This window comes from Strongyloides ratti (genome assembly GCF_001040885.1).
Source record: "Strongyloides ratti genome assembly S_ratti_ED321, chromosome : 1".
NCBI classification, from domain to species: domain Eukaryota; kingdom Metazoa; phylum Nematoda; class Chromadorea; order Rhabditida; family Strongyloididae; genus Strongyloides; species Strongyloides ratti.
Genome location: NC_037307.1, coordinates 9,533,364 through 9,547,008, shown reverse-complemented (window position 1 = coordinate 9,547,008; position 13,645 = coordinate 9,533,364). Strand labels below are relative to the sequence as shown.

Sequence of the window (13,645 nt, the reverse complement as noted above, 5' to 3'; positions counted from 1 at the left end):
TTATTTTACCATTTTAAAATTTTATATAATGTTCCATGCCTAATATTTCTAATACAATATTTTCTAAATTCATTAAATATTAGTAAATAAAATCCAACAATAGGAGCAAATATCCATATATGTGTTGGGGGTGTTGAGATATCTAAGATATATTGAAATGTTGGGGTAAAAACAAATAAATTTAATAATAATATTTCTATTATAACTGCAAAAACAGATATTAAATTTGTTATACCATGTTTGAAGAATGATACTCTTCTTGTTGTACATAAATATAAATGAAGTACTTGACTCATAACTAATGTTACATGAAATGATGCTGATGCTTCACCACGAATACGATTTTGTTCTGGTCCTGTAAATGTTATATTTGTTGATGTTGTAAAATTTGATGAATTTGAACTCCAATATTGTTCTGTATAGACAAGATCTGATAAATTTATTCCATATGACCAATATACTGATAAATATGCAAAAAAACATCCTAAACTTATTACAGGTCCAGTAAAAACATATGAATATAATAGTAAACTATATGAAACTAATTTTGCTGATTTTCTTCTTGGTGGTGTTTTCATAATATCTCTTTCAGGTGATTCATATGCTAATGAAATTGCTGGTGGTAATTCACTAGCTAAATCAATACTTAATATTTGTAATGGTTCTAAACCTAATGGCATACCAAATAAAAAATTTAAACTTATAGGAAATATTTCAGCTAAAATATGAGCCATTGTATATGCAATAGATAATCGAAGATTATCAAAAAGTAATCTTCCCTCCTCAATACCTTTAACAATTGATGAAAAATTATTTTCTGTAACTATAATATCAGCAGCTGTTTTAGCTAAATCAGATGAAACATTTTTTCCCATAACAATACCAACATTAGCTTTTACTAGTGCTGGAACATCTGATGCACTACCACCAACTGTAACAGCAACTGTCTCTCCACGTTTTTGACATTCTTCAACTATTTGAAGTTTTTGAAATGGTAATGTTCTAGCAAAGATAATATTTTTATGTTTTAATAAATTATCCCATTCTTTTGAAGTTAATTTTGATAATTGTTCACCAACAACAATAGCACAATCCTGATTTTCTAATTGAATTGGTCTTTTTTTTTTACTTCTTTTAAAATTTTTTTTATCACCACTAATATTAATAACTGTATCACCGGATACTGGTGCAACTAATCCTATTTCTGATGCTGTTGCTGTTGCTGAAGTTAAATGATCATTTGTCATCATAAAAATTTTTATTCCAGCTTCTTTACATTGTTTTATGGCAACAGGAACCTCAACACGTGGTGGATCAATAAGAGCTGATAATGATAAAAATATTAAATCATCTTTAGGATAATTATTACTATCTCCTGTAAATTTAGTCTTTTTTTCAGCATAAAAATGTTTCATAGCAAATGCTATAACTCTTTTACCCTCATTACCAAAATGTTCATATGCTGTTTTACAATCTAATTTAAATTCTTCCGTCAAATCTTGTTCCTCATCACCAATTTTAACTTTATTACACCTAGATAAAACTTCTTCTGGTGCACCTTTCATAAAAACAACATAAGCATCAAGTTTATTATCTTCTTTTTCATTTTTAAGATTTTTTGTTAAAACTCTAGCAATTGTAAATTGACTTCTTCTTAAACTTGAAAAAGGAATCTCAAAAACTGTATGATATCTTTCTCTAATACCCTCAACTGATGCTGTATTTTCAACATATTTTAATAAAGCAACATCACAAGATGTTCCAATAATACCATCTTTAGAAAAAATATTATTTTGTCCTTCACTATTTTTAAATGAATCTTCATCACTATCACTATTATTATCACTTGATAAATTATCAATAGTTAATTCCATATTATTAGTATCTGAACCATTGACACTTCTTATAGTTGGTTCTCTAACAGTTTCCTCACCAGTGTCCTGATTTTTTATTGTAAATCGTTTTTTCATTGGTCCTGATGGTCTTCGGCTATCTAAACTTTTATTTCTCATTTTAAGTAATGTTGATAATTTTTTAAAACTACTTCTATGTTTTGTAAAAACACCCTTATTACAAACAGACATAACAGAAAGAATATCAGGTAACGGTGATTCAAGTTGAAATTTTCTTTGTTGACACATTTTCATAACATGCCTAATTCTTGGTTGTTTCATTTCACCATGATAACTAATATGTTTTTTATTATACCATAAATCAGTAAGTGTCATATTATTTTGTGTCAATGTCCCAGTTTTATCAACACATATTACTGTTGTTGCACCTAATTCATCAATGATATCTGGTTTTTTTATAAATACATTCATTTTTGCCATCCTCCTAGCTATTATTGCTAATTGTGACATAACAGTAGCAGGTAAACCTTGAGGTATATTTGCTACAATTATTATTACAAAACCAGTTACAAAATGAATTACCATATTTCGAAATCCTGATATTCCTATACCAATAATAAAAAAAACTAATGCCGATGTGACAGCTATTATTGAGATAGATGTAACAAAATTAGATATTTCTAATTCTAGTCTACTTCTATTACTTGGAGCTTTTGATTGAATATGAGCAACTCTACCAAGAACTGTATATTGTCCAGTTCTAATAACTAAACCAATACCAGATCCTTCAATACAAAAACTTCCTTTTAATGCAATATTTCTAGCATCAAATATATTTACATTATTTGGACATGAATCATGAGTATATTCATGAGTTATACCTTCACCTGTTATAGCTGATGCTTCAATTTTTAAACCATTTGATAAGATAATTCTACAATCTGCTGGTATTAATGATCCAGTATCAATTACTATTATATCTCCAACAACAAGATCACTACTAAAATAAATATATTTATAATTAATTATTTATAAAAAAAAAATAATGTTAAAAAAAAAATTAATTAATTAATTATACCTATGAACAATTTTTTCCTGACAATCTCTAATAACATGAGAACTACTAGGCATTAAATTTTTAAAATCTGTCAATACTTTCATAGCTTTTTTTTCCTGAATATAACTTAATATACTCATTAATACAACAATACCAAATAAGATAAGAGCACAATATAACATTAAAGCATCACCAACACCTTGTGTAAGATGAAAAAAATATGTTACTAGTGATAGGCATGCTGCTCCTATAAGAAGAATCCAAAATTTATGAAGAAATTGTTTTAAAAATATAACTATATCTGATGTCTGTCCTTCTGAAGATTGTTTAATAATATTAGGACCACCATCTTTAAGTCTTTTACGGGCTTCTGTTGATGATAATCCATCAGAATTTGCTGGATTATTAATATCAATATATGAATCAGGATATATCTCAGCAATCTCTTGTAATGAAAGATGATGTTCTACAAATGTTGATGATAAAGCTTCCCTCCTTTCACCTGCTGTATCCTGATTATCTGAATAAACTTTTGATATAAAAAGTTTATTTAAAAATGTTGGAAAAATTGAAGATTCTAATTGACTATTGGTTATTTCTAAAATTATAAAAAAAAAATAATATTATTTATTTATTATTTTTTGATCATATGTTTTGATAATTATTATTTATTAAAATAAAAATATATAACTTACTTGTCACAATATTTTTACTAACATTGCCATCTTCAGTTGATGAAACTTTTGTGGGAGTACCTGTCATCGAAGACATTGATCTATTTATTAATATTTTTTGACAAATAAGGTTAACAATATATTTATATATATTTATATTTAAAAAAGAATGAATGAATCAAAATAAGAAAATATTAAATACAAAATATTTGGAGGTAATGAAAGTTTATATATTATATATACTATGTATGAAATAATATTTAAATACAATAAAGGTAATCCTTAAAAGGAAAAAAGAATTGAAAAAAGAAAAGAGATTATCATTAATCATAAAATATAGACATATATATTTATATATTTTAAAAAATACAACAGAAAAAATAAAAATAAAATTTATAAAATAAGAAAATATACTTTGTTAAAAATAAATGTTTACACTTTCAAATAGTAATTATGTATGTGATAAATCAATGTAGTATCTTTTGAAAAACTTTATTGGGTAATTATTAAATTGTTGGAAAATTATTTTATTTTACCTTCTTATACTTAGATCATATTTAATCAAACTTCTTTAAATAGTTGCCTGTATGTTTTAATTTATATTAGACGACTAATGATAATATCATTTATACATATAATGAAAATTTTAGATGCATTGATGTATACATGTATTTTATAATATATAAAATATATAGATGTTGTAAATATAAATTTAAAATGATAGGTAATATTTTATATTTATAATCATAATAATTGATATATTTAAATGGTTATTTTGTTAGAGGAAATTTTTTTTTTCCTTCCGTTTTACCGCATGATCAGAAGATAGAGAAAAAAACGACCCCTAAAAAATTAAAATCTTAATATCTTTTTTTAATAAAAGTTATTAAAATCTTAAAAAAAATATGATCCAATTTTTTAATAATGTAAATGTGAAGTATTCTTTAGTTTTTAATCACAAATACTTTCAAATTAAAATGTTTTGACAATTTTTTTTTTGTAAAAAAATTTAGAAAACTAATGTTTACACTAATTTGAAATTAAAATTTTTTTTTAAAAAAAATTTAATGATTTTTAATGTTATCAATTAAGTTCAAGAGATTTCTTTTCAATAGAAATAATTTTTCTTATCACTATATAATTATATATTACGTTTTTAAATTTTTTAAAAAAGTTTAATAAACAAATCATAATAATTACCATGAAAATATAATTTGATTGATTTTTTATATAATGAAGATCTTTTTTATTTACCACAGGAATATTTATTTCACTGATAAAGTTATTTTTTTATAAATTTTTATTATTTATTTTTCTTTTTTTTTTTGCTTTTTGAAATTGACAAATATATACATATATACAGATAAAACAAATATTAATGGAATAATTCAGCTTAAAATTTAAAAAAATAACTAGACACTTTAAATATAAACTTTTACCTTATTTTATTTTCAATAAATTTTCTAGTTTGAAAAAATTTCCACTACTTCAAAAATCACTATACTATGATGCAAAATAAAAAACAAATTTTATTGGATATTTATTTAAAATTAAATTAAATTTATTAAAATAATAAAAATTATACATTATTCAAACTTTTTTAAATGTATTAATAGAATTGCGTGTAGGCTTACCATCATGTATAGCTTTTATCTTTGAACGAGCTAAACTGATTTGATGATGTAAATCAGATAGAGATAAATTCTTTTTTTCAGTATTACCCTCTTCTTTTTTATCTTTATTCATTGAGTGTTCCCCCTGATCCTTTGAAAAACCCATTATTTCATCAATACGTTTCTTTAATGTAGGAATATATGGAGAAGATTCACGAGGTTTTTCTTTGACTCTATCAAGAGATGTTTTCTTATCTTTAGTTTTTTTCTCAGAATCTTTTCTATCACTATTTCTATCGTCGAAAGACTTTTTTTCTTTATATTTGCTACCTGAAATTTTTCCAAAATCTGCATCATGCATCTTTCTATCTTTAAATTCATCAGCTGGGATTTTTCTATCTCTATATTTTTCATCCATATTCTTTGTGTTATCAACTTTGTCCTGTGATATTTTTTTATCGTCACTAGATTTTTTTCTATCTTTAAATTTGTCATTATATGCTTTTGTATCCTTATATCTATCATCAGATGCCCTATTATCCTTATATTTATCATCGGAAATCCTCCTATTATTATCTTTATCGTTGGAAGGTTTCTTATTCATACTTTTATCATCAGAATTTTTTTTATCCTTATCTTCGTGTACCCTCCTATCTTTACTTTTCACATCAGAAATTCTTTCCTCTCTAACTTTATCATTGGAATTTTTCTTTTCTTCTACTTCTAATTTGTTTTTCTTAACACAATCATATGACATGATCTCTGATGGTGACCTTTTCCTTTCATTATATTTGTTTTTATCACTAAAAAAAATTATAATTTAGTATATTTTTGTAAAAAAAAAATAGAGAAAGTGTATATATTTTCTATTAAGTTTTAAAAATTATTTACCTTTTAGAAGAAAAACTATATTCTTTCTTATTTATCTCATTTTTTTTGTCATCACACCTTCTATCATCTCTTCTTTTATCAATATCCTTTTTGTGTTTAATAGACAATGAATCCCTTCTTGGGGATCTACTTCTATAATGAGATCTTGAATCACCACATCTACTAATACTGTTTCTTGGAGAATTGCTTAATTTCCTTCTATAATCTCTTCTATAATCTTTCTTGTCATGTAAAGGTGATTCGAAATATTTCCTTGAATTTCTGTGTCTTAAGCGGTCACTTGAACGAGATCTACTTCTTCTGTATTCATTATATTTTCGAACATCACTAGAATATTTCCGTTCTGTTGACTTTGATCGATAGCGACTTCTTCCGTAGCTTCTTGATGGAGATCTATTATTAGAATAGGAACGTTTTCGATAACTTTCTCCTCTGTATGAATTATCTCTATAATCTGTTTTAATACGTTTACTATCATTATAATAATTATCCTCAGAATTTTCACGCCTTCTTTTATTTTTATAACAACCATAATCTGGAGATCTTTTTCTATCATAGCTATTTCTCCTACTATTATAATAACGTCTTGATTCATACTTTCTTCTTCTCTCACAATACCCTCTTCTTCTATAATATGAATCATGATATCGCTGTTTACGATGTGAATATCTATAATTATCTCTTGCTTCTTTTCTTTGTTGCCTATTGATTTTATCTTCAATAATAGCTGTACTCTTAACAGCATCTGGATCTTCATTAATATATCCTTTTGCTTTATTTTTAGCATAAGCTACTTTTTCTTTAATCTCACCAACAAGTTTAACCGTTTCAGAATTATGATTAAATGTACTATCTTTTGCCATTTGTACCAATTTACCATAAACTTCCAGTAGAACAACCTCTAATTGAGATTCAGCAATAAATTTTGCATATTTACCCATTTTCTCATACAACAAAATATTGATTATTGAATCAAGTAACATTTCAATATAGTTAAGCATATCCATATTAAACATTGAATATCCTTTTCCATCAACAAATTTATTCATACTTAGATGATCTGTGAGTATTTTCAAAACACCATTTTCTAATAACTGTGTTTCTTTTGTCTTAATTTCAGTTATTCTTTTAATCAATGGCGTTACAACGATAGATTGTTGAACAGAAAAACAGTCATTTAACATATCACAACATTTCGTTATTGTTGATGGAGAAATACATTTATTATCTGCTTCTTTATTAACAATTTCCGCAAATACTCCAACCTTCTCCTTGAAATGTTCTATTTCTTTAAGTTCTTCTTTTGTTAAACTAACTATTTCTACAGGAGTTTCTTCTTTTTTATTAACTACCAATGGACTTTCATCAACTTCGTCATCTGATGATAATGTACTATCAGACATATCCTCATCTTCCACTGCTTTATTAATAATTTTTTCTAAAGATTTTTTAGGAACATCTTTAGTAATAGTAATTCCATCATCTTTTGATGAACTAGATTCTTTAACAACTTCAACTATTTTAGATTTTTTAATAGGACTTTTAAGATTTTTCTTAGAACTAACAACACTTATAGAAACTTCTTCTGCTTCGACATTTTTATTTTCATCGGGAGGTGAATCTGTAGGAGTAACTTCAACTCCTTCATCTTCTTCCTCAGAATCATTCTCAGAAGGTGAATCTGTATCTGTACAACTACTACTTTCATAATCATCATCAACAACACCCGGATCATTAGGAATAGCCTCACCAATTGTTCCTTTACATTTAGCTGACCCACAATAACATTTCTGAGGTTCTTTACCATAATTAAAAAAGTGATAATTAAAGCATATCTCTTCACCTTTTTTTATATTTTTAGTGGCAAAAAATCCTACCCGTGTAATACCTTTGACACGCCATTTCTCCGTTTGTGCATTTGGGTCACAAGAATGATTCATGCAACGTGAAATGTTACCTAAAAAAATTTATATTAAATAATTTTAAAAAATATTTTTTAAATATACCTTTGTAATAAGCATCAATTGTTGTTAATGATGTGAGATGCATAAAATAATGATGTTTTTGGTTATCTTTAGCATATCGACGAGCTCTCCTATTTTCTTGTTTACCATTAAGTACCTCACCACAATATTCCATTATAAAATCACCTTTTGAGATATCAGCTTTAGCTCTTAATCCCCATCCTTTGATCCCAGCCCAAAAAGCTTCAACAGGAGCGTTTTGACGGCGTTGCATTCGCCGATTAGAACAACCCTTTCTACCAAATGCACATCCGTGACATTCGAGATTCATACATCTTGAGATACAATTTTCGCCACAACCACTATTTGCTTGAATATTATTTGGATCTGATGGTCTACAGTCACAAACTTCATCTGCTAACCTGTAATCAATATCTGGCTCACAACGATAAACATTTTTTATTATCTTTTCAAATCCCATCGTTCGAGGTCTAGGATATTTTTCCAATGACAAATCAACATTACTTTCTTTCTCTGTTGATGATTCAGAAGCTGGTGAATCGGAAGACTTTTCAATATTACTTTCATCAACTTTCTTTTCATTAGATAAAAGGTTATCAACACCCTTTTTTGATTTCCTACCACGTTTTTTTGGACCTTCCTTTAGTGAAATATTATTTTCTGTATGTGGTGACATTTTATTCTTTGCTTCGTCATCACTTCTGTCTTTGTTAATAAATGTATCTTTCTTTGTTTTTCTTCCTCTTTTCTTTATGTTGTTTATCTCTTCACCATTACTTTCGTCTTTTTTCTTTTCTTTTTTTATACTTTGTGATTCCTTTTTGGTTGATTTGGTTTTAGTGATTGATGTATCAATTTTACTGTCAGGTTTAGGTTCAGATTTCCTCCGTAGTCTTTTACGTTTCTCCTCAGCGTCTAATTCTCTTTGAAGGCGTAGCGCAAATTCATAATCGTTTTCTACCGTTGATTCATTAGCATTTCCGCTTCCTTGTTTAATACCATTCTCATTGCTTATATTTGGTATGTCATTCAATTCATTATTTACGTTATCTGATAACAAAATAATATTTAACCACACAAAAAAAAACGTACCTTCATTTAACTTACAACTATCTGTTGATATATAATCAGTTTTATGGATAATATCAATTTTGTTGGTATTATCCTCCATTGCAGAATTAACTACACTGTTAGTTATTATTTTAATCTTTGGAATCTTATTATAATTTGTTCTTTGTATTAACGATAAGTTTGGAATTGTAGTTATAACTCTAGTCAAATGCAAACTCTTTGATTGTTCAGAAGTAGCAATTTCCGAGCCCGCGTTTTCTATTATATTTGCTGTAGTATCAATTTTTTTTTTGCTATGTACAACAATTGTTGTCCCATTTTGCCTTGTTATTTTGTCCTTTTTTTCTGGTAACCTATCGTCACTATCATTCACAAGTTTAATAGGACTACATGAACTGTTAATAGTAGATGATGGTTGCGATATTGCATACAATTTACCGGGAGGTGTGACATCATTTAGTAATGAACCGTTATGTTTACTATTAATTTTTTGAGAATCAATGTTAAGACATTTGTCACCCGTTAGAAATTTAATAATAGGTAATTTATGCGATGGTTTTTGAAGATTCCCTGCAACAGCTTTTAATTTAATTAATTTCCTCTTTTGGGTTCCATTGTTTTGTAAGGGTACAAGGCGGGCAGTAATATTATTAATAAAAACTTTAGGACGTATCCCAATATTTCTTGGTGGTGGTAAGCTTACCAATGAAATATCAGCTGTATTAGGATCGTCATCCATATTAACAGTTCATAACGTTTATGTTAGTCTCTATAATTATATATATATATATATTTTTAAAAATAAAAATTTGAATTTTTTATATAAAATGAAACAAGATAATAGAAGTGAAAGGTACTAGAAGAGTGATATTTTTTAAAATAAATATTTGTTGGAAAAATTCTAGTCAAATGCTGGCAAATAAAATAACATTTAATTATCCTGTTTATGATAAAATTATAAAACTAAATTATCCATTAAAAAGTGTACAAATACAAACTACGATATCCAAAGCACGAACATTCATACACTTTATGACCAAAAAACAATCTTGTACTTTGGAGTAACGTTCGCACCATTATATTTTGTGTGTGGTCTTGAGAAGAAAAACAGATATGCCAAAATTGGCAATCGAATCGAGTGTATCTGAATATATCTTTACAAAAGAATATGTTTTTCAAATTTTTATCGTAAAAAAAAAGAGTAAATTAGTAACAATGTTATTTATATATATAGGAATAATAAATACAAAACGAAAAAAAAAATATATCCAAAAATAATAAGTTGACAAATGATCTTGTCTTTCGTCATTTAACGACGATCACGTGAAAACGATTGTCCCCTTCTACTGTAACCAGTGTCAGTTCTCTTTCTACGATCTTCAAATCTGTCGTTGTTTCTGTTATACACATCCCAACCATCATGAGCACTTGGCATTTTGTATGAATTTTCTGCAAATGCCAATGAAGGCTTAGCATCAGTTACCTTCATTCCAGGCAATGAAGGAGCAACATGTGGATCACGCTTGTAATTATCTTCGCGTCTTATGTGAGATTTCCTTTCTGGTATAGGAGATCTTTTTCTGGGACTTGGAGAATTTCTTTTTGCTTTACCTTCAGAGATCATGTGGTCTCCACCTGAAGAGGTGTCAATGTGTGGACCATCTTCAATTCTTGAATTTAATAACTTCTTTATGTACTAAAAATTAAAAAAAAAAAGTTAAAGAATAAATAATTTCATCTTACCTCTTCGAAAGTTATTATTTTATTATTTAAAATTCTACCTAATTCATCTTGTGGGAACTTATTTTCTGCTAAAACAGCACTAATGGCAGCAGCTGCTTCTTCATTTTTGTATACAGCAACGCATTTGGATTTTTTATCCATTAAATGAAAATGATCTTCTAACATTGTGTTGTGTACCTGAAGCATTGATTTTAGCTGAAGAGCACAAAATGGTCTAGTTAAATTATTAATATAAATAACATTTTTTGTTTCAAGTGGGAAAAGTTTAGCATAACGATGATTCATTATAGTTTCTTTATCCTTATCAGGTATCTTTGATGAATTATGGGAACGATGATCTTTGTTGTTGTCTTTATGATGATAATGATCCTCATTCTTTGGTATGCTTTTTTTATTATCTCTATCTTTATCACTATCTTTTTTAGTTTGTTGTTCCAGTGGAATACATACTTTTGCTGGGGGTGTCACAGCAACAGGTTTTGAAGCAAATCCATTATCTCCATTAATATTTTCTTTTAATGAATTATATTCTGATCCGTCAATTTTCCTGACAACCAATCCTTGTGAAGAACATGGTAATGTTGTTGTTCCATCTAAAGCTTTTTGTGCCTTGACAGCTGTTTCTTCACTCTCAAATAATACAAGACATACAGTTTTTTTTTCATTAGAGCATATTGAATCGCTTAGAATTTTACCAAAAGTTTCTAATTTTCTTCTTATTGTGCCATTGTTCCAAGGACGTTGTAAATTTTCAATCAGTAGTCCATATTTTACTACATTTCCTTCAGGAACACTATTATCATTTTCGATTAATCGTTTCTTTGAAGGCATTGGAGATTCTGGTGTTTCAGTGTTGTTACTACTGTAAAGACCTTTAAAATCAGATTCAAAAACAATTCTTTCACGTTTTTTTGCTCTTGGTTTTTCTTGATTAACTTCTTGATCTTCTTTCTTGACACTAATCCTTGTAATGCGAGATTCTATTGAAGGACCACTAGGTTTTTCTTCACCTTCTACTTTCTTGTCAACAACAGTACCATTTTCATTAACAGAATTCAACTTTTCATCAAATCCATTTTCATGAACAATAGATTGCTCATTCTTATCTTCTATGCTTTCATCTGCAGTATCTGTAATGCTTCTCTCCATTGAAGAATCATCCTTTAATTCGGAAGTTGACATAGATTCAGTTCCTTCTGATACATCTTTTGGCACTGGAGAAGTGTCTGCATTTAGAGAAGATATCTCTTTTGCTTCTGATTTGTCTTCTTTAGATTCTACTGTCATAGTTGTATCGCTTTTCGAAGTATCTTGAACAACAGAATCATCCAAACAACTATCTTCTGTTAATGATTCATTTAATTTCTCCTGTTCATTTACTTTTTCTTCTTGCTCATTTGATGCATGAGCCTCAGGTTCTTGAAAAGATTCAGAATTTTCTTCTGATTTTACAGTTTCGACTTCATTGTTAGTTTTTTCTTTATCTTCCTGACTTGCTTCAAGATACTAGAAAGAAATAATAAAATAAACTATTTTTAAAATATCAAAAATTCTAACCTCAATAAGTCTTAAATAAAGTTCCTTTTTGACACCTTTTGTACTTAATCCATGTTGAGCCAATGTACTTCTAAGTTCATTAACTTTCATTGTATCAACGGCTACACCGTTATAATAATGTCCTGTAGAGTTTACCTCCCCAGTCATTATATAAATATTCTAAAAAAAAAAATTTTTTTTTAATAATAAAAATGATAATTTAGACAATAAGAGAGTAACATTCCAAAAAAGATAAGATTAAAATTTTGAAGCAACAATTAAAAATATAGAAGACAGCTAGAATATGTAATGAACAAGTTAAACTCTTAACATATACTCAAAAAAGAAGATCTTTCTTTTATTTGGGGTTTTAAACTTATTAAAGGGCTTGATAAATATGTTTGAATGCTAACATATACTACACTTCTCCAACTATTGTAAACAAACAATGATTTCTTTTTGAGACCACAAAATATCTTATTGGAGTATTTAGTGGATTTAATTAGTTATCAATGGGTATGTGTTTTGTTCCCAAAAGTGGTACAAAACAAAAATTAATTAGATTAACAATTTTTTTCTTTAACGTTTATAAATATATTTAAATTTAGGGGAAAAAAAGGGTTGGGAGAAAATTTATAATTTTATCAGCCACTTGGCATTCTAAAATTTCTGTGGTTTAATTAAAAAACAAATAATTATAGACGAATTTAATATACTTGTTTACACTAAATTTCTTTATTTAGTTCATATACAAAATTATGAAAACGTATATTTACTTCTAATATTATAAATTGTTTTGGAATAGTGTTTTATCCGAAAAAATGCATTTTTTCTAGATGGAATAGATAGGTAATTTTTTTTTTTTTAATTTGATATATAGATTATTTTTTGATACTGATTATGACTAGAAATTTCAAAATATATATAATTTACTTACGAAAAATTTTTAACACTGAAATGTTTGTCACCGGTTATTTTTTACTTTTTAAAATAGTGTAAATTTCAACATACTATCAACAAAGAATAAACAGACATATCATTAAGTTTTTTTTTTTAAAAAAATGTAAATATACTATCTAACGAATGTACAAATTTTCTTTATCAGTTCTATTTTTAAAAATTATCAGAAACATATTGCTTTCTTTGATGTGTTAATTTCTTTAATACATTTTCATTGATATATATATAGTCCACGTAAATATATATTCGCTCATAAAACAAT

General features: G+C 27.0%; 3 protein-coding genes across 3 annotated transcripts; all 3 read right to left on the bottom strand.

Moving 5' to 3' along the window:
* Positions 1–5: 5 nt before the first annotated feature.
* SRAE_1000296000 (Cation-transporting P-type ATPase family and Cation-transporting P-type ATPase, N-terminal domain and Cation-transporting P-type ATPase, C-terminal domain and P-type ATPase, A domain and HAD-like domain and P-type ATPase, transmembrane domain and P-type ATPase, cytoplasmic domain N-containing protein) lies at positions 6–3,681 on the bottom strand (the record flags this gene model as incomplete). Its single annotated transcript, XM_024650097.1, has 3 exons — positions 6–2,853; positions 2,932–3,508; positions 3,606–3,681. 3 exons carry the CDS (start codon positions 3,679–3,681, stop codon positions 6–8), a joined length of 3,501 nt encoding a protein of 1,166 aa, XP_024503908.1.
* A 1,493-nt stretch (positions 3,682–5,174) lies between these two features.
* SRAE_1000295900 (Histone-lysine N-methyltransferase SETD2) lies at positions 5,175–9,883 on the bottom strand (the record flags this gene model as incomplete). Its single annotated transcript, XM_024650095.1, has 4 exons — positions 5,175–6,000; positions 6,089–8,045; positions 8,095–9,123; positions 9,166–9,883. 4 exons carry the CDS (start codon positions 9,881–9,883, stop codon positions 5,175–5,177), a joined length of 4,530 nt encoding a protein of 1,509 aa, XP_024503907.1.
* A 570-nt stretch (positions 9,884–10,453) lies between these two features.
* Positions 10,454–12,591, bottom strand: SRAE_1000295800 (RNA recognition motif domain and SAP domain and Nucleotide-binding, alpha-beta plait domain-containing protein; the record flags this gene model as incomplete). The annotated part of the gene is made up of 3 exons (XM_024650094.1): positions 10,454–10,840; positions 10,888–12,393; positions 12,445–12,591. The coding sequence occupies 3 exons, from the start codon at positions 12,589–12,591 to the stop codon at positions 10,454–10,456; spliced, it is 2,040 nt and encodes a 679-aa protein (XP_024503906.1).
* Positions 12,592–13,645: the final 1,054 nt, after the last annotated feature.